Consider the following 22,041-nt stretch of genomic DNA (forward strand, 5'->3'; position numbering starts at 1 on the left):
GATTGTGTCTTAGTTTAACCGCTAGGGTGGTAAGTATAGTTAACATTGTCACTAAAATATGACTATAACTGTTTTCTCAAATGTTGGCCAGGGAAACTTGTTCTCCCCGTAGTAACTGTGGTACCTGAATGCTGCATTGATCTACATATATTAACAGCCAGGCTTCACACTTTGGCCATCGGTAACATATGGAGGACTTCCGGGTTTGTCCTTGGGGCTAATGATTATTTTAATTTTTGATTAATAGTAATGGAAGAGATATAAACAAAGGCTTCAAATAAATTTATGTTATTAGTATTATTTTGTGATGTATTATAAGTAGGCTAATAGTAGTAGTAAAAGTAGTATTAATAAATGTTGATGCTCTAGTTGGTGATACTTCTGCCCTCAGAATGCTGATGTACCTGCTGATACCTTTATACAGTATATCATGGAAAGCTACTTTATGTGATTTCTTATTTACTGTAAGGAAAAAATGGTTGAATTATAATTAAAAAACTAAAGTCTGAATTGTTTTACTGCTGCTGTTTTCTTACAAACTTAATTGGTGCTTTATTGCAGCCTTCCTCAGTCTTTCTCTCCTTCTCTGCTCAGATGAAAGATCCAGCCAAGAGACACATACCAGAGAGGTCAACCAGACCAGGAAGACAGTGAGAAAGCTCCGAAGGAAAGGGCCGGCGGCCAAGTGTCCCCCTCAGGGAGAATGGCCAAGTCTAAGTCAATTCATCAGTGTGCCAGCAGCTGAAACATGACCAAGCTGGCCTTGTTCCCCTTCTTAGAGAAGGTGAAAACCATGCACTGCTTCTGGGAAATGAAGTTTGAACCGCAGGTATGCACACAGTTCATGAATTGCTTATAAAAGATACTTAGCCTAGATGAAGGAGTATTAATATGCTTTTTTAATCAGCCCTTTGAGTCTACAGGAGCACCAGCAGAGGGTGCTAATGCATTTTAAAATAATTGAAATGCTGTAACACTATAGTGGCTATAGTGTTACAGCATTTCAATTATTTTAAAATTAGGCTATAGTACAGCCTAATGGTGCATTCACTAATTAGCCCAAATTATAAACAGAGACTAGCCACTAATGATCTTTTTATAGTAAAGATTTGAAAAAAACAATGTGGCTTTGGCATTTATTTTCAATGGTGATTCAGTATGGTCTCACCTAGACTTTCAAAAACAAACCCTCTAAAATTTACCAGGGTATAAAATGACAAAATATTACACCATGTGTAGTGTCCACTCAGCACACTGTGTAAGTGCCAAAATAGCTTAGTCAATTTTATCAATTGCCAAATTATGTGATGCCTGAGAAGTGCCAAAAATAGCGTAAAACATGTAGTATGGGATTCAATTAATCACATGTTGTAGCTGAAACTTACAGTCTACTGTAAAGCAAACTGAGACATTGTAAGCAATCAAAGACCATATTTGCTTTTTTTTTTCCACCATGGCAGCCAACAGATTCATTTGAGCAGTGAGAGCAGAGCTCCCATCCAACAGTGAGTTCATTATTGTATTTGGCAGAGCTGGTTGAGAAGCCAGAGGAGGCTGGGGAGGTTTCCAGACATGCTGCACATAACTATGACTGGCCACTGTTGGCCAGATGATGCATTCTTGGCCCTCTGGCCGTATGGGTTTCACACCCAAAGTGTGTGATTGTTGCACAACGTAATGTAGACTATGTTCTATTTTCATCTGGATTGACACTTGATAATAATTCTATATTTTAATTACTGTTGAATTACATCTGTTTACTCTGGATACTGTCATTTAGGTTTAGCAAACAATAAAGGTTGATATGAAGTTGCAATGCTGAGAACATTGAGTGTATGCCCCCACATGTTAGTTGATATGACATTTGCAGCAGTAATCCAATAGCACGGGCTATTATTTACACCACATCCAAGTGTCTGTGTTGACAGGGAGACAAGACCCACCATCACAGTTCTCTCAGTTTTAAATGCCCTTTGCTGTGTTAAAGATTAATCTTGTTTTTGTTAGACTACGGCTCACATAGTTTATTCACAGAGAGGACTATTGGAGAAAAGGACATTGAAAAAAAGGCTTGCTCTCTAGCGAAGATGGGAGGTTCAACAGAGTGAGAGAGCGAGCATGTGTCTCAGACACCCTTTGCTGGCACCTGTCACTCTTTTGTCATGAGGACAAACTGCCCGTCCTTTGGCTCTAAGGAAGGAATGGGGGGCGTTGACTGAATTAACAGCGGCAGTGGAAGGATAGTGTAGTATTAACATTTGGGTGGTCCCTACTCTGAGAAAGAGCTGCCATCTCTTCTAACCCTCCACTTGAGTCACTTCTCCCTAAGCTCCATAAGGTCCTTTGTAGTTAAAGATAGCAAAAGCAAGACTTACAGAAGAAGGATGAGGAGTAAAGTGAAAGGCATTGAGAAATATGTCACAGGCTTGGACATTTGGCTGGTCAAGAGCATGTGTTTGATTGCCTCCTACTTTTGGCGCAGGCTGGGTGATTTACTCTGCTATAGGAGAAGGCACAGAGCATCTACTCCACCTGGCATTCAGGTATATAAAAGGATGTTTGAGGAACACATTTTTACTGTCTTTCAAATCATCAGAGTTGTTGTCATGAAGTGTGTTTATGTTTCAGTGTTTCAACTAACTGCCGGATGGGCCAAAGACAATTTATAGGACAAAAAAAGTTGTATTATACTCTGTTTTACACTCAAAATCCACTTTATTTTATCATTAAGTCCTACTGAGAGAATATGTTACTCATCAAAAGCTCAGCTGTGTCAGGACTTTTCTTGATTTCTTGACTCACACCTGTGTCAGTCACGTTTATGATCGTAGGTCTACCACTTCAAAAGGTCATGCTTTTCGAGGAAAACATTTTTGCGTCATGTCTCCACTTTCATATGATTGTTGTATACTGCACATATGTAGGTTGGAATTTACATATTCATCGTCATTCATAGGCATATTGTATACAAATGTGACTATACTGGAGGAAATCATTATTGTATTTCGAGTTCTGTTTGCGTTTTCCCTGAAACAACCATGGATGTGATGTGTGATCGCTGGCCACATAACATCAGTTACTACCACAGATCTTGTCCACAATTTTGGACTGTCTTCAGAGGGGATGACAGCAGCTTTAATAACCCTCCTTATTTGAGCTTAAAGTTCTTGCTGTTCTCATAGGAATGAACTATGAGGCTGGAGAAATCGTCATTTCATATTAAGGTTAATTGCTCTAATATGTCCTTGTTTAGGGCTATAATCTTTGTTCGTTGTTCTTCTGCTCCTTCTTTTGGGTGGAATATCATTTTAAATGTCTTTGTAGCTGAATTTATGTGCTGAGATGCATCTACAGTTGTAAAGATATCAAGCTGCAGTACAGGTAAACAGCAACTGAGAGATGTCATATTTAATAGAACAGAAATGTACATTTTAAAGATGGCACATGACAGAAGATTTCTTGAAACATCTACACCTACAGTGAACATCTATTGTATCTCTACATTGACTTATTAGATAGAAGTGTCCTCGCTTCCAATTTATTTGTTCTGCTCATTGTAACTATTCTCAGGTACCTTGGATAAAGCTATGATACCTCAAATACATAAGTTATTACTGATGCTTTAAGCCTGTGGGCGATATTCAGCTCACAAGTCCTTTTAAACACAACACACGAGTTGTCAGCAGGGAACTGGGGCTTCGTGCTGTTGTGATGTATTGTTGCATCAGGTTTCATGAAGAGTAGGCTCTCACCCATTTCTTATGACAGGCACAATGCTAATGGAAATGGGTTTCCTCTTTAGTCACAGCTCTATAATTACTTTACCCTCAGACAACAAGCAAGGTTGCCTCGTGATTAACTATGTTAACATATTTTGTATTATACTTTTACCAGTTATGGTTAGATATTTTGAGATGACTGACACCTCACTCTGCAGTTTATTCTTATTTCTTCTCTGCTTATGGCATCACGTTATCTATATTTCTGTTTTGTCTAGAAAACCATAAGCATTTAGCTGCATGACCTGCATGTGAAGCCATCTTTGAGTTACCTTTTTAAAGTACATTTTATTTGTGTAACTAAGTGCTTACTTTTACGCTCACATTTCCTACGTTATCCTCCAGCTAAATGTCACATCTAATTGAATTAGTTAGCTCAACATATAGGGATTATCGTTTCAGCAGTAATGTGCTTCTCAGTGTCTAAGTGAAACGCGAGACTGGTAGTTATGATGCATATGTGTTTTGCTATGCTATGGATAGCAGCAGGAAGGATAAAACACGAGATAAGAGGCCGGTGGTGTTTACGAGTGCAGCATTTAGAGAATCCGCTGTGAAGGTACAGTGAGCTCTAGTGGTAGAGCAAGACAGGCACACCGAAGGCAGCAAATCCTGCTGTTGCTGCCATCTAGTGATTTAATATTTTACATGGCTGCTGAGATGCAGCGTTGCTTTAATGGTGACATCACTGTCATGGTGTATGTGGTTGGAAAAGCAGGAGACTTGAACTTCTTAGAGATCAGTGCAAAAAGCTTTTTGCCTTATAACACTATTTCATTACCCTCTTAATATCTGCATCTCATGGGTTAACTGTTTCTTTCAAAGTAAGATATAACCCAGTGTCACTTTACCTGATTTAAATTCTAAAATGCACATTATACCACCTCGATGTAAATATATAGACTGCACGCAGATTATAAATACACACATTCTGTAGTTATCTTTAATGCTGTGATAGTGTGCCTCAGAGACCAGCTGAAGCCCTCTCACCCTCTCTTGTTTCCATTCCTCACTTGGCCTTTAGGAGATCTGCACTGACATTTACCATAGGAGATCCACAAGTATGTGACTAGGCTTTCTTTGCATTCTTTCACTAACCTTTAATAACCTTTATCACATCCTCAATGTAAAGCGCTTCTTACATTTCCATACTGATAATAATAGTGCATCGGGGGAACATCTTCCTCAAGTGGAGGCACTGAACTTGAAAGTATTACTCAAGTACAAGGGAGATTATATGTGCTGAACGGAAATAAATGTACTACAACAGCTTTTTTCAAAAGTACTCTGGTTCCCTAGTTACGTAAGATTCAATGTGTCATCCTCACTTAAACCATGAATGCACTTAATTGATGGAAAAATAGATGATGATGGTGGAAAAGTTTTTTTTTTTCTGTAATTTTTAAGCAATTTGCCATAAATGTTTTTAGCTACTCAGATATGAATATTTGTTGGTTTTCTTAATCATCTGTGGTAGTAAACTGAGTACCGTTTTGGTTTTCAACTGCTGGCTGGATGAAACCATTTCACCATGTCAGCTTGAACTCTAACAAAAATGTTGTAAAAAAATAAATACACTGTTGCCCATAAAGTTGGAATAATTTTGTTTTCAGACCCAATCCTCTGTTTCTTCCTATTTAAATGCATCAGTAATCACTTTTGACCAGGTGCAATGATTACATTATGTGTCCCAATTACCCAGGTGAAATGGAATAAATCACATTGTCACAATCATTTCATGGAAAGAGGTAAAAAATATTTTATTCCAACTTTATGAGCAACAGTGTATTTTTCGTAATGTTGTTAAAACTATTTTATTATTTTCAGGCAATTAATCAACCAAAGATATAGTAAATAATGAAAATAATCCTTGGATGCAGACTAATGCACCAAAAATTAGTACTACTCCTGTTACATAATCATTTATTGCTCACTCACAAACAGTGTAATATGTGATCAGGCTCTTGCATTGCTTTGCAAACATTAGTATTTACACCTCCTGTTCTTCCTCTGGTCAGGAGAACTGTAGAAGATGTGGATTATGTTTTCATTCTGTACAGCGAAAATCAACCCTGCTCCAATCTCTGAGGTCTCACTGTTCATCTTTTATGAACAATGCCATCTGCTGTTCAAAGTAGAAACCTAACAGTGGTGGAAGACGGACTCAGATCATTTACTTTACTCATTTACTAATTGCCAGTAGAAATAGAAAAGAAAAATCACAATACAAATAAAAGTGATGCACTCATAATTTGTCAAAAGTATTATCAGCAAAATATACTTAAAATGTCAAAGTTAAGGTCTCATTTTGCAGAATGGTACCTTTCAAAGTGGCATATTATTATATATATATTATTTATTATAGTTTTTGGTTATCATTATTGATGAATTAATATTAAGTGTGATTTTAATGTCACAATTGGTTTATGTGGAGCTAATTAAAGTACTTTACAGGGCAACTAATCTACAGCAGTGCATGATGTTTTATAAGATAATCGTGATTTATCTCATGATTAAATCGGCAAAGTAACTGTCACTGTTTAATCTACTAATCTGAGTAAATGTTCTTACTTTCCATCACTGCTAGTTAATCAATAACTGGACCAGTCACGTGCAGTTTCACATGATTTAGTTCCTCAGAGTCTGTCCAGTTCCAAAAGGCATCATGTGAAATCTCTCAACATTTGGATACTTCAACTTGCATGCGATTTATCACATTTTACAAGACAGGCATGTGTTTGAATGTGTGTGTGTGTGTGTGTGTGTGTGTGTGTGTGTGTGTGTGTGTGTGTGTGTGTGTGTGTGTGTGTGTGTGTGTGTGTGTGTGTGTGTGTGTGTGTGTGTGTGTGTGTGTGTGTGTATGCTCATTCTCATTCAATGTACTGAATCAACATGATGTAGTCCAATGTAGTTTTATAACCCTATATAAACAAAACCAAAAAGTGCAGCAGCAAAATGTGTTTACATGCCAAGAGAAAACCTGAGATGACAGGGAAAGAACAGGAGAGACTTCTTAGACATTAGCACGAGGAGTAAAGTTTCATGGCTGCCACACACATTTAAGCCCACAAGTTTCCAAGAGAAAGTGTAGCCAGAGCTGGAAGGCTGTGGCGACGGAGTGGAGACTGGAGAGGTGACTGGACAGTAGCCACAGCACACAGACCCCACTGCTTCCCAGGACATTGTGTTCTCAGTAAGGGAGGTGGTGCTCCATTTTTAAAGGTTCACCTTCCCCCAAATGCCAAACAAATAGCCTAGCCTGATAGCCAATAGCCAGAGCACCATGCAGGTCACACTATTCAACCATATTATTCATATCTATTCACATGTATTCTTATGCAGAAAAGACACTGTCCAAGCTAAGATACATTTGTGCATTGAAGTCCCTTTTTGCCTTTTTGCTCAGTAACATGCACTTTATTTGATGTAGAAAAACCATTTTGCTTTAATGATCGTCCCTGAGGCCTTCATTTATTTCGCCATTACGATGTCTTGATCTCAAATGTTCTCATAATTATGCATATTATAATTAGGTCATCTATAATAAACAACAATACATTAAAGATACAATGATAACTCGATTAATCAATTAATTTATCTATTTCAATGATCAATTGATTATATTGAGGTGTTTTTTCCATGCCCTGGGGGTCCAGCCTCTCAAATGTGAGCATTTGCTGATTTTCTCTTTCATATATGACGCTAGACTGAATAAATTTGGAATGAAATTTTCAGGTTGATCAGAGAAAAATTAGACGTTAGAAGACACCTTGGGCTCTGGCAAACTGTGATGAGCATTTTTTTAAACACTGATCAAAGACACTAAACAACATCAAAAGAGAGTAAAAAGTACAAGATCTTGATTTCATAATCATTACGAGCGCAAAGATGGTGACCTTAAAAGTTTGAAGGCTTACTGCTCAAAGGAGTAAAGCCTTCTGCTGTATATCAGTTTACCTTTACATTTTTTCCACTCGCGAAGTCCTCCAAGTTCAGACTGCAAGGTCAACCAGGACTCACACAAACACAAAATTATTCATCGCATTTTACACAGGCTATCCGAGCATTCATGCAGTTGACAGTGTCTCCAAACATCCTGATAATTTTGCTGTCACATTAACTAAACAACATTTTAATCATGCACCAGTAGACAGGGCATTGATTTCTCAGCTGCCACCTTGTGTCCTCGGGCTGTGTGTACACATGCTAGGGCTTGGCAGAGAGGGTGAGAGAGGACTTTGAGCACCAGTCATGGCGCTGTTACTTTCTTTGGCATTAGCTTCACTGCAAAGTGTAAGTGATATAAACTCGATATTTGCTTTATGTCATAAGCCTCAGAGGCCTGAGGTCTGTTTATATCCCCTGCAGGGTTTAGTAACCTTAAAGTGCCCCTCTACCTCTAAGCAATGCAAAGCAGAGCAATGCATGCTAACCTTTAATTTGCAGCAAAATAACAGTTACATTTCTTTTTTTGTCTCCTGTAACATTTGTAAAGAAATACTTTTTTTTTTTTTTTTTGCAAATCTTTTTATTGATTTTATATGTGCAAAACATACAAAAAAAGAAGAAAAAAGAAAAGGAAAACAAAAGCTACCATTGAAGGGAAGAACACTAAAGTCCATAAGTAACTGAATATTTCTTTCCTGGTGAACTAGAACGCAGTGAACTCTCAGGTCTTGACAATAAAACATTCAAATATGATGTAATAATAATAAAAAAACCAGTAAAGAAATACTTAGCATTCCTCTTGCTGCTCTTGTGGAAAGTCCAGTCTGTCTGTTCCATGCACACCACTGCATAAGGAAGTTGACTGTCGATGCCCCTCAAATTGACACAACATGCTGCAAGTGACCTACGTTGTCTGTCATCTGTTGGCATCCAGAGACAGGTGTGAGCGTCCCTGTCTCTCCCTGACTGATTAACGGTTGGTTCCACTCCCATCTGTTTCTGCCCCCGTCATAGTCACTTGTTGTATTCCGGCATAGCCACCTTACGCAGAGTGAACCCAGATGAAAATAAAAATACAGGGGAATGCATGTGGGTCAGTCGGCTCTTACAAGCCTGTAGGAAAATTACACAAGGCTTTGCACAGCGCGGCTCGGTTCTCAGCTGAATAAGACAGAGAGTAATATGCAACCTGAAATGATGACTTGTCATGAAATATGAGCCGACAGATAAACTCCTTCCCTTCCCTCATCTTACCGCGCTTGATTCCACTCTGTCTGCCAAGTTCACAACCTCCTTCTTGGTCCCTGCACCCATGAGCCCAGATTTTGGCTTGAGCCGCCGGAGTGAGGCGAGTTTGGCTGGGGTCACTGCGGCTCAGTTTGCAGTCTGCGCCTCTTTTGTCAAAAGTATTTCATGGTGGCTTGAGCAAAGCTGGATTCCGCCTCTGCTCTATCATCTGTGAATTTATGGGGGCAAAGTGAGTTTGTGAAGTTTGTGAAGGCAAACTTGTCAGGAAGTAGCTTGATTAACCAACCGTGAGAGTGTTGGAGCCTCTGGCTATTTAAACTTTGAATAATTTTGACTGCAGTATTTCCTTTCCAGTGTTTGCACCCAGTGAGTTGACATAAACACATGTCTATTGTAAGGATGAGTCACATTTTGATTTACAGGGAACATGGATTCTGGTCATATTACAAGAGCTAAGTTAAAATTGATCCCTTCCTCTCTTGAGGGAGGTTATCAGTGCATGGTTTTGTCAGTGAGTTGGCATCGTATAAATCATCAGTGTCACCCATCTCTTCTTTCAGCAGAAAGGCTAAATATCTTACTGTAGGTCCTCTTAGCCAGGAACCACAGGCGTCCTCACGTTTCCCCAGACACTGGGTGCAAGTTACCAGGTCTTCAAGAGATAAGCAGGGAATTTGCATCGCAACATGGTTCTCATTCACAATCGTATACAGACAGAACCACATGCAGCAGTGCCAAATACCCAGCTGCCCGGTCCTTTTATTCTTCTCAATGCCATGACAGTCATTTGAATAATTTCTTTTAAATTGTCAACGCAGCTTCTATTTTGAAATGATCTCAAAATGTCTTCTTCTGCTTAAAAAAAAAAAAACCCACCTGTAAACTCCATCTCTACCCTTCTCCTTTTTTGGACACCTGTGCAGTCCACTCAAGAATGCGGACCGGACATGTCCACCTGTTACAGCGAGTTAACGTCTTTGTCATTCGAATAAGGAAAACTGTAAAAATGAGTGAGCATTGTCCCACTTGTCTTACATGCTGAAGGAGTATTGTGTACAGTGTGCATTTTGACACCCAACAAGCGAGTGACGGTGGTGGGCTTAACACTTAAAGGCTCTCAAATGTCTCATAGCCCGAGCAGTGCCAAGCCCCCACCCCAAACACTTGACCCCTGCTGACGTAGGCTGTCCATTTACATTTAGGGACACCGGCTCACTCCATTCTTAATACCATTTCTATTGTGGAGAGAAGCAGGCACCAGGGATAGTAAGAGAGACTGATTTTTTTTTTTTTTTTACTTAAGAAGGTGCAGAGCTCATTTTACTTGAGCTTTACAGTTTTAGAGATTTAAAATCTTCATAGCTGTTAATTTTTTAAAATCTTTTCTGGCTGGATTTCTTTCTCTTCTTTTTTATTGTTTGATCCACATTTCTGTACTTTGGTTCATTTGCACACCAACGTGGAGCACTGAAGGGTAGAGCTGGCTACGATTGTTGAAAAAATATTTTCGTCTGTTTCACGGACGTTGCTAGTCCTATTTTTGTCTCAAGCTGGTGTCTTGACGTGATTTTTGTATCACCGGAAGCCATGAGTGCCTTGGTAAAGACGGGAGATGGCAACAATGCAAGCTTTGACCTCATCCAAAATCGGATTGAGTCACTGAGCAGCAAGATGGACAAGCTCATCAACATTCAAGAAAAGGTCCTCAACCGACTCGATGGGATGTCTCAGGACATTGACGGCATTGAAAAGGATATGGAGAATCTGAAGGTTGACAAGGAGGAGATCCACCTGCCACCCAGGGTAGTGAACCAGACCCAGGTCATGGGGCGAGAAGTGAGGGAGATATGCCAGGAGATGAGCACCATCATGTCAGTGGTGAACCAGCGCTCCGAGCAGCAGGCTCAGAAGCTGGAAGGGATGGAAAAGCTGGTCCTCAGCATGCAGCAGGTGATCAGCTTCATTGGGGAGACGGTGAAGAGTTCGAGGATTATGGAGCTGGTGTTGAAAGGCCCCGCAGCTCGGAAGGGCTTCAAATCCAAAGACAATAAAGGGAAGCAAGCTGTCAAGAGAAAAACATCCACAGAAACGTTAACCAAGAGGCTTGACAAGGTGAGATTAAGAGCCTCAAATTGCTTAGAAAATGTCTCTGCTTGAAGTGTGTATAACTACAGTCTAGTCAAATGTTAAGAGTCTGCATTATATTGCTGTTGCATAAAATGGGTTTTGGAGACATATTATTGTTGATATGGATTAAAACTTTAATGTTTCTCCAGTCTAGACTCTGACATATGCTTTTACATTTTGAATGATACATTTGATAAGGGTGCATTTATCATTTTAAGTATCTAAGCGTGTTGCCAGGGTTTCCAACCCAGCTATCGCTATGGACATCTAGTCCTGTTCTTGTCAGTGTTGTAAATGATTCTGTACAGTGTTTTCCATTCTGACACTGATTTCTTAGATCTCACCGGGGACTTGTTGTCTTGGCAGAACATGTGAAAATGATCATAGCAGCAAAGCTGACCACTCCTACGCTTCTCCCGAATGTGAATGTGGCTTGGCTTGTGTGCTTAATTCCCCATAAAGTGGGCAGGGGTGATAGGTAGTGTCTGGGCTTTGGTATGTTTACACCCGCCAAGTGCTGATTGAAGGCAAAGAGATTAAGAACACTAATTTTACAGTGTTATGTAAGTTACTCCACAATAAATATATCACTTGTAGCTTACATAAAGTCCCAATTGAACTCCAATTTATGGGGCTACTTGCTGGATCTCTACCCATGCTGCGTGGAACATGGCCTTCTTGGCATGAGGCTGACTGTGGGACCCCCCCTGGCAGGGCACGAGAGGGCCGCTGTGAGGCCAGGGGTGAAATGTGAGTGGCCCGGTTTAGAAATGCTGTTTTTGGATCTGGGCTGCAGTGTTTGGGGTCTAAGAGGGCTTTAACCCCTTCAGCTCATCAGGAGTCAGATGTCAACAGATTGTGATGAGTCAGTGTTTCTCCCCTTCTCTCTTTAGCAGCTTGTTTCGCTCATTGACTCACTTCAACTAGGTACATTACCGCCTGTCAGTTATAGTTTTGCTTCTGCACATTTCAGTCCTGTGCCAGTAATTTTGTATATTCTACATCACTTTTTCCAGCAGTTATACCCCTCTGCTATAAAGCAGGTATTGCCTAAAGTCTGTGCCATGTGGTTCTTTGCAAATTGCAAAACTTCCTGCGGCACAAAATAGCTCTTCATAAAATTTTTACTGGGAGTCCTGCTGATAATGCTGTCAAAGTGCCTTTGATTTAGAGGTTCCAGTAAAAGCCTGCATTTAACACGGCATGCAGTGTTCAAGAACGGCTGGTACAGGTTCAGAAAAGTCAAAAAGTAAATATGTACTTATGTAAATATGATCTCCATGAGGTTACTATTGCTCCAGTGTGCTTTGCACTCATATGTCTAGATGCAGAATTTACATTTTTAACTTAATGACCAAAGGTCCATTGGTTTGGCTGGATTGCCTAGAATGAATGAGGTACTCAAATGTACAATTTTTTAAAAGGTTTTTCTAAACTTTAAAAACATTTCCTGTGACTCTAAAGTCACTTCCGAAAAACAAACCTGAGGCTTTTTGTCTTAATTGTCCAATCAGAAGACAGACCATGACCCTGTATAAAGGTCACTAAGTGCTGCTTGGCATCAGAGGCATGGGTTGCTCTTACAGACTTCACCACACTCCTGTCACTTGCATAGCTGCAGACGTTGGAGTCATATCTCTTTTCCTCTCACCTGAGTGGTTGTGACGTCATGTGACAACGTTATCACATACTTGAAAAATATTTGTGTCATGGTGCACAGTGTACAACAGTGGAGTGACTTTTTTTGTATCCATATGTATTAGATTGAGGCATCATGACTTATTGAATTCAAGCCAATTAAAAGATGGAACAATGTATTTATGGTTTAGATTACGTGATGACCACATACCAATCTGATGGCTTCTACGTGAGTCACATTTCAGGGAATTTCTGTTGTCGTCAGAGCAATTGTCAGGTGGTTACTTCACCTTCAGAGGTGTGAGATTTCTGTCTGTTAACTGTGGCCTTTGGACGCTTTCCCCACTCTCCCAATCAGAGATTTGAACTCCTGAAAACACCGCTGTCACCGGGGGAAACTCTGCACTCCAAATATCTCCTGTGCTGTTTACCTCACCGAAGCATTCGGAGAAAAAATGTGAGACACAGAGGAGTTCACGACAGGTTTTTCCATGCTAACCTGATCGGAGAGTGTTTAGTGAGTTTCCTCAGCTGAGAAATTTGAACAACAGCCTACCGTTGCTTGTAATATTTTCCGCTCAGGGTCAGCATTGCATTCCGTCGCTGAGTGCGACAAGTGATAAGCTATAAATTCACTGCCCTGCTGCTGTCTATCCAACTGCCATGAATAATCAAAGGCATGCCATACAAGTGTGTCTGCACATGGAGACATGCAATAAATGTGCTAATCTGTTAGCTGAAAACGGAGGAAGTGTCGCTTAAATTTTGTCCTTTTCATGACTTTATGTGTCATTTCACTGAGTTACGGATTCACTTGTGTTGTGCGCTTTACATGTGACCCTAACTTCATCAACTCTACCTGTCACTGTCATTCAAGTATGTATTTGATTTTTGATTCATTTGTTATGTTGTTTTTTTACATGTAACCCTAACTTATATCAATCACCCATATGTTTCATTGTCATTCATACTTAACATGTGATATTTATTCCATTCCATGTTCATTCATTTAACCCTACTAAGCATTGCCATCTTGTTTTTTTACTAGAAAACTACCTCTAATAAAGCCAGTAAAGGGAATCAACAGATAACTCCTGCATGTGTGCCCAGTACTCCTCAGCCCTCTCACAGGATAAAGCTCCATGGACCAAAGCATTTCCTCGCCTCTCGAAAATGTGGAAAGTTTGTAGGTTTATTGTGCTCAAAGACCATATTTACACAGGAACATGTCTCTTTTATTTGTAATATCTCAGTATATGTGCATTTGCATTTCTGGCTTCAGGCTGGCACCTTGGTCTTCATGTTTTCAACTTAAAGGGCTGGCTCTATATGTTGAATGTTATTGTACAGACATACTTAACGAGAATAGTGTAACGATGTGAAATGTTTGCATAGCCACACCAAAGCTATGCTTAGTTACATTTGACAAGCAACAAAAAAAAAACATTGTTGCCTTTCATTTTAGCTTGGTGAACTGGTTGAAAAGATTTATCTTAAAGAGGAATGATAAAGCAGAATTTTGGAGAAGAAGAAAATGTCAAAATGTTCCTTCTAATATCATTCATATTATATCATCATTTTATTGGATAATTTCTTTGAAAACGTAAAGAAAATTGTGTGGTGCCGATTTTTCTTTTGACTGTTTTATTTGTATTTCACAGTTGAAAGACCATAAAGGTAAAGATGGGACAGAGAAGCCATGTTTGAGCCCTAAGAATCAGAAAGCTCAAAAGAAGATGAAGCCCCCAGACACAACAGGTGCTGAGATGGACATGCTATTTCCGCCACAAAAATACTATATGTCAATGCTTAAACTTCCAAGAGTTGCTCCTTTTGCTATAGTTAAAAAGCATGCATTTGCTCTCAAAGCTTCCGTGACAGGAACATCTTACTGTGTTAGAGTGATATTCTATTACACGTACAGCTATAGCCTCCCAGCATGTATACCATGACACAGAAACCAAGTTCAAAAGGTCAGAGTGAAATATTTGGCACCTTCACACTTTACCGTATAACCTTTCACAAAAACCTATTCAATCTTAAATATGACAGAAAGTTATGATGGATATTTAACAGGTTGTAAAAGATTAAATCCAAGTTCTGTTTGGGATTTTTGTAGATCATATCTCTCTGAAGAAGCAGGTTTTGCTTCTTCAAGAGGTGCAGAAGCTCAACAGGGAAAACACAGAGAAATCAGGTCACCAGCTCACCCCTGAATGTCTGGATCTGGAGGCTGGAGTGCCGCCTAAAGCTCAACAACCCGATCAACAACCTGCTTGTAATCTGGTGGACTACCTGCATGAAGATTCCCAAGTGGCTGAGAAGCTTGAGGTTGTTGAGGCGGTTGGTGAGGAGGAGGTGGGGGAAAAGGTGCCCGAGGGCGAGGCGGTGGTTACAGAGCAGGAGCCCAAGCTCGATGTGGAGGATGAGGTGGAAGAGAAAGAAGACGAAAAGCTCGAAGTCCCGCAGGAAAAGAAGGAAGAGGAAGCTTCTGCTGTAGAAGAAATAGCTGAAGCCTCAGAGCTCCCCGCTGCCCCTGACAATGAAAAAGAACCAACTGCTACAAGGTAATCAATTAAAGTTGATCAACAGAAAATTAATTAATGAATCAACTATTTTGATGATGATATTGTTTAAGTTATTTTTAAAACAAATCCCAAAAAGTTGATTCCAAATCTTCAAATGCAAGAACTGGTGCCTGTCCTCAAAAATTGAATATTTTTGCATTTAGGACTGTTAGTTAAATAAAACAAGACATTTAAGGGGTTTCACCTTGGGCTTTAGGAAATTGTGATGGCTATATTTTTACTCTTTGCTGATGTTTCATCGATCAAAAGGACTGATTACTTTCTTAAAGATGTAAAGATGCTGCTCATAAGAAAAAACTAGCTCCAAGACACAGTTCATAGCATGATAGTCTGGAGCATGTGCAACTAATGTAAGGATTAATTTGTAATTAGTCTTAGCCAATAATATCTATCCAGATGTGTCATTGATTTGATGACTTAACTCCTAACATGTTGAAAAAGGCTTTTTTTTTTGTTTAGCCATGTGCCAGCAGCCATATCTTTATACAAAAAAAACTTTTGATTTATAATAAGTAGAAGTATAATAACAAACAAAAAAGAAAACTACCATCAATTTTGTTTCAGCTCTGATGACCACGCTGATGCCGCCCCATCTCCAGTGGCCGAGCAAGACCAGACAGCAGAGATCAGCAGCGCTACTACCAATTCCTTTGTGATTGAGGAACACTTTGTAGTGGAAGAACACACAAAGAGCCAGGTGGTGGTGAGGGAGGAAGAGGAGAAGGAGGAGGAGGAGAAGAAGAGGGAGCACAACGAGGACGAAGAACAGAAGCTTGAGTCTGAGGACTGGGCCGTCTTTAGGGCAGATGGAGTTGAATTCCAGATAAACCTCAAACAAAGGTTGGAAAGAGAGAGGAAGGAAAATGCTGCAGAGAAGGAGGATGATGATGATGATGCTGAGCGGTACTTTATTGGTAAGTCAGGCCTCATTGAAAACTAATCATGGTTGGACGATGAAAGTTTAAATTCTTATATAACCAGTTCTTGCCCTTTGTTGGTGTAGAGAAAAGCCACTGTAAGGCAGCGCCAAAATAAATCAATCATTACAAAATCTATGTTGGCCACAGTTGAAATATTTGGCTAAAATTCTTCACAGTAGTGAATTTAAATACTGAAATACAGGAGTCTATAGTTGTTTTATACTGTATATCAGCTAGACTGATGAATCAACCAGGCTGATATATCAGATATTATCTCAGATATATATACATCTATATATATATATAGATATATATATGTCGGCTGAGAAGTAACAGAAACTGCAGAACAGATATGCCAAGCTACATTTAAGGTACTTAAGAAACAGTGTCGCCATCACATAGTTGACCATCTGAGAATGCTAAGTTGGTACAGCACAGGGGTATGAAGTAATATAAAGTTTTTAAGGTTGTCTGGCACTATGACTAGAAGATATATCGTGCTAGGGCATGGTTGCTCCTCTGTAATATTAAGGCAACAACTGTGACTGTAGCTGATGTTTATCATAGTACGCTAGTACACAATGTGCTAACTTGATTATGGCAGCCATGTACCCTTTCAAGTGCCTCACTGTAGCTGATAAACAATGAAGCTCTTGTGTTCTCACATTCCTCATAACCTATTAAAACAGATTATATCTTTTCTCTTGTCTCCTCTTCTCTCCAACTTTAGACACCACTCCTCCTCCAGCGGCTCCTTTTAATCACCGCGTTGTGTCGGCCAAGCCCAACCAGATCAGCAACTTCTACACTATCAACTGGCAGGAGGTCCTGGGCGGGTGAGCGTTGTGCTTGTGTGTGATGTAAAAAAAACACACAACAAAAAATTAAAGCTACCGGAGACTAATTGATCAATCACAAATAAAAGATAGTGAGAGAGAGTTTCAATTCCCATGAAGCCTAATTGCATAACCCCCCCCACCCCGCACCCCCACCCCATGTCCACCCTCGTCTCCTCTCCTCTTCTCTCCCCTGGTTCATAACTTCAGAGTCACAGCAGTTATTTTTACTTCAGGACTGAGTGGTATGTGAAACTGTATCCCCGGTGCCAGCTGGTAGCTAATCACTAAGTGTTAATCCAAGTCTTCAAAGAGGAGACAGAGCCCAGCTCAGATTTAATGAAATAACAGATTAAGCACAGCACTCTTCTAAAACATCCCTGTTTGAAGTAAGATCAGTTTTTGATTTGTCATGGGAAAACACATGAAACACTACCTCTGTCCTGTTTCACAACTGTTTCTAGGCTTCTAGGATGTACGATTTTGAGATGATAGACTTGGCAACTGTGGAAATTGCATTTTTTTTTTTCTTTTTCCTTTTCTCTTCTCTCTCTCTTCAAGGGGTCGTTTCGGTCAGGTGCACAAATGTGTCGAAAACTCATCTGGTCTCACTCTGGCAGCAAAGGTCATCAAAGCCAGGAGTCAGAAAGAAAAGGTACAGCACCGAACGCACACTGTCATGATAATGAATTAGTCCTATTTTGATAAGTGGAGTGAGAGCCACGCCACATGATATAAAAAGCAGGAGAGGGGCTTAGCTACAGTTTTTATTACATACCAGTCCACTGCAAGGCCACACAGAAGCAGAGGGAATACTTCTCACCTAGGTGAGAAATATTTGACCTAGAAGAGAAGATGCATTGTCTCATAGCAGAGAACAGCTGACACCTCTCACCGTGTCCGTGTTTGTGTGTGTGTGTGTGTGCGTGTGCGTGTGTGTGCGTGCGCGCTCTCACTTGGCGTGTGTGTCTGTGTGTCAATGTATGTCTGCAACTGTGTCTGTCTGCTTCTGCATCTGTCCGTCTGTCTGCGCCTGTGTTTTTGGTAGGAGATCGTGAAGAATGAGATCCAGGTCATGAATAATCTGGACCATGCCAACCTGATCCAGCTCTATGCAGCTTATGAGTCAAGGAATGACATCATCCTTGTACTTGAATAGTATGCTCCTTCTTTTATATTTTCAGCACGTGTTCATTAATTTCAAAACAGCTTATTGATCACTTTATAACAAGATATAACTTGATTAACTTAAATTGTTAAGTTAAATTAAATTGGTGGGCCCAACGGAATTTCTGTTAAGTAATTTAATTGTTAATTCATTTTGCGTGAGAAATTTATTCTTAAATGTACGGACAATTTTGCTAAAGTAAAATGATACTTTACATGTAATATATATATATTTAAAAATTTTGGGTTTGACTGTTGATTTTTATGCGTTTGTCTTTAACCTTAGTGTTGGTGGAGGGGAGCTGTTTGACAGGATCATTGATGAAAACTACACTTTAATGGAGCTGGACGCTGTGGTGTTCATCAGGCAGATCTGCGAGGGCCTGCAGCACATGCACAAAATGTACATCCTACACCTGGACTTAAAGGTAACAAAGTCACTTATATTTTTAGGACACTTTTTACACAGAATTCATACATTCCTGCAGTTTATTTAAAGCCTCTCAGTTAAAATCCTGTGTTTTGTTATAAATTTCAGCCTGAAAATATTCTGTGCGTGAGCAGAGTCACAAATAAGATCAAGATCATCGACTTTGGTCTCGCCCGGATGTAAGTAATGGTATTTCCTTCTATTTTATTGACAGTTTTGTCCATTGCTGTAATCATGAAAAATGTAAAATGTAATTGATTTATATCCCCACATAGATATAAACCAAGGGAGAAGCTGCGAGTGAATTTCGGCACGCCAGAGTTCCTCGCTCCCGAAGTCATCAACTACGACTTTGTGTCCTTCAACACAGACATGTGGAGCCTCGGTGTCATCACCTACATGATGTAAGCAGACACACAAACACAGACACACTTTTTTTTAAGAGACTAAAGTTAATGACTGTTTGTCTCCTCTTGTTAGTCTGAGTGGTCTGTGTCCCTTCCTCGGTGATGATGACAACCAGACTCTGAATAACATCTTGGCCTGTCAGTGGAACTTTGAGGAACAAGAGTTTGTGGAGACGTCCAAAGAAGCCAAAGATTTCATCTCCAGGCTCCTCATTGTAAATAAAAGGTACCATCATCTTTTGTCTATGTGTTGCAGTGTCTCAGTCCTAAACTGAGATTAACATCTGCTCATATTTGAAATACAAGTCTGTGCATTAAATGATATTTATGTGTCATTGTGTTTCTCATCAGTTGGAGGATGGGGGCAGCTGAGGCCTTAAGACATCCTTGGCTGTCTGACTCAGTGCTTCATCACCACCTTTATACAAAGGTAGAATACACGGTCCTGGACTGCATTTATCATAAATAAGATAAATAATGAAATAATCGTGACCACAAATCTAAGGCTTTATGAACGTATGGCAATCAACTCTGTGTGGAATTTGTGTTTGTGCCTCTTTGTGACTTTAGTGCTCTAGTAAGGTTAGGGTTAGGTGTTTTTATTTATTTATTTATTTTTATTTATGTGGTAGAAATGCTATAGTAAGTTAAATATGAAATTTTTAAAATAATTTAGACATAAAGAAATATGTTGAGGGAATAAGGACACTTATGTGTCACTGTGATAATACATTTGTTTTAATTAATCATACATTGAAATATATTATTGTTGACCTTCTCTATTTCCAGAAAACTATGTGCAGATCAAGGCGATCATCATGTGTGCCCATGACTGATAGTTGAGGTTGGTCTGTTGATTCATTTTTCGTCTTATTTTGATGTCACTTTTTCAATTTGTTTTGAACAGAATCTTATTGCTTGTCATAAGAGATGTAAATGTTACATTCATCCCTTTCAAAACATCCACAAGGGGGAAGCATGTCTCAGATTTTGTGCAGGGCAGCATAGAAGCGACAAGGCATTCAGTACCTGCCTGTTACAGAAATAATGACTGTCCCAATTATAATCATTTTCTTTTTTCTTTTCTTTTTTTTAGGACTCTACAGTGATGTGACGGCTCCAGCCATGGCCACTCGGACCAACCCTCCTGTCCATGTAAATGACCTAAATTTCAGTCAGTTCATCTGCAGCATTTTCCTGAAATGTGATCCACTGTGTTGTGTTAATGTAACCAATATACCAGAGCAAAATATAAAAAGAGATAACAGTTTTATTCAAGTGAGATTTAATAGTTGATAGTCGCAGCAAGTGTTGTACTGTACTACTTTTTCCATGAATAATGAAAAGACAGATGAAGAACATCTTATAATGTTAATCAGTTGTCTTGCAATTAATGTGATGAAATCATGATAATGAGAGTAATAACTCTTGACTAAATACCTGTTGAGTTTGTGGTGATGTTTTATTACATTACATTACTTTGTAAGGTTTTTTTTATTTTTATTTTTTTTCATCCTGTTGTAGATGGCATTTCAAAATGATGCTGTGGTCAGAATCTAACCTAGTTTAATTAGACCCATATTATCATACATACATATATATGTACGTATATATATATATATATATATATATATATATATATATATACATATATATATAAATATATATTGCACTATCTACTTCACTTTCAAGTATCCACTCGCCCTCAGTCACCTATAACCAAATACACTGTGTTGTCGTTGTTTGCTGCTGTTTTCATTTACTGCTGATACTGTAGATAATAACTCACGTTTAGAAACATACCTCAACTGCTTCTGTGTGAAGGCTACAGCATGATTCATATTAATGCAACTGGAATAATCTGTGCTCTCAGTTAGGAATGTTCTTTTTGGGCTGTAAATAGCTGCTGAACTGTAGAGTAAAATCCAGATTTTCTCATATGTACGTATGGAGAGAATGGAATTTGTGTGCTTGGTGTCATGAGCTGTAGTATGTGCACTTTATACTGATATTTATATAAACATATATTATACATGAAGCTACCGTAGTTCCATTGAAAACGCTTGTGTGGTCGGACCTCCACGTCTCCTCCATCTGTTTCATCCTGCTTTGTCCTGGTGTTCATAAGCAAATACATTTCACTTTTTATGTCTTATGAGCTAGGTGTTCATTATTTGTTGCATGTTATGTGTTTTTGTGTTATCAGCTATTAAAGCTTAAACTTGATAAATAGAGTAATAACTGTTTAATACTTTTTTTTTTTCTTTTCTTTTTTATTGTATTGTGCTTGAGCTGTCATACCACTCTAGAGCCACTCCGGCTGCATATTCTTGTCACTGTAGAAGCTTTTTACACATTACAGAGTTACCTTTGAAATACCTTCTGTGAAGGTTCACTAACTGATAGTAACACACTACCTACCTAATGTTGCCCAAGTGGATAAAATATCGTTTCAACTAAGTTTATGTGAATTTATTTTAACTTCATGATGAATGTGACATTAACTGTTGTTGAACACGGAGTGCTAGTAAAAGAAGTTGTCCTCACAGAGTGTTAACAATTTCAAATTCAGCATGTATTTGATAAGTGTGTACACACCCATTAAAGTGAAGTTGTGTCTTAAATCAGAGTTTGTTTGCTTTTATTCCACTTTTGTGAAGGTTCAGTTTGACCACATAGATTACAGCTGAGAGTATCAAAAACAATAAATAATATAATAAAACATAGGTTCATGAATTTAAAGTTGAAGGCAAAGAAATTGAAGAAATAAAAACCAGTGTTCATTAAAAATGTGTGCATAAATAAGGTTGGGGGAACTGCGCAAATAAAGAACTTGAACCTTGAATCCAAAACAGTGATTTGTGTAATTGTGAAATGCTCAGCTCGGATCATTTCAGTTTATTGTCCTTATTAATATTTACACATAGTAAATACACATAAAAATAAAGCATAA

At 39.0% G+C, this 22,041-nt stretch overlaps 1 protein-coding gene across 3 annotated transcripts; it reads left to right on the forward strand.

The window, feature by feature from the left end:
* Window positions 1–6: 6 nt before the first annotated feature.
* mylk4a (myosin light chain kinase family, member 4a) lies at window positions 7–21,712 on the forward strand. Of its 3 annotated transcripts, none has more exons than XM_056391824.1 (15): window positions 7–829; window positions 13,789–13,926; window positions 14,402–14,498; window positions 14,860–15,307; window positions 15,893–16,242; window positions 16,979–17,084; window positions 17,646–17,739; window positions 18,133–18,242; window positions 18,538–18,679; window positions 18,790–18,860; window positions 18,957–19,085; window positions 19,162–19,314; window positions 19,440–19,518; window positions 19,878–19,932; window positions 20,185–21,712. In XM_056391824.1, the coding sequence occupies exons 1-14, from the start codon at window positions 749–751 to the stop codon at window positions 19,929–19,931; spliced, it is 2,052 nt and encodes a 683-aa protein (XP_056247799.1). In that variant the 5' UTR covers window positions 7–748; the 3' UTR covers window position 19,932; window positions 20,185–21,712. The 3 variants fall into 3 exon arrangements, with proteins under 3 accessions (XP_056247799.1, XP_056247796.1, XP_056247797.1); XM_056391821.1 differs by lacking the exon at window positions 7–829 and adding an exon at window positions 10,195–11,087; XM_056391822.1 differs by lacking the exons at window positions 7–829; window positions 13,789–13,926 and adding an exon at window positions 10,197–11,087.
* The last annotated feature ends 329 nt before the right edge of the window (window positions 21,713–22,041 follow it).

This window comes from Seriola aureovittata, chromosome 12 (assembly GCF_021018895.1).
Source record: "Seriola aureovittata isolate HTS-2021-v1 ecotype China chromosome 12, ASM2101889v1, whole genome shotgun sequence".
Lineage (NCBI taxonomy): Eukaryota > Metazoa > Chordata > Actinopteri > Carangiformes > Carangidae > Seriola > Seriola aureovittata.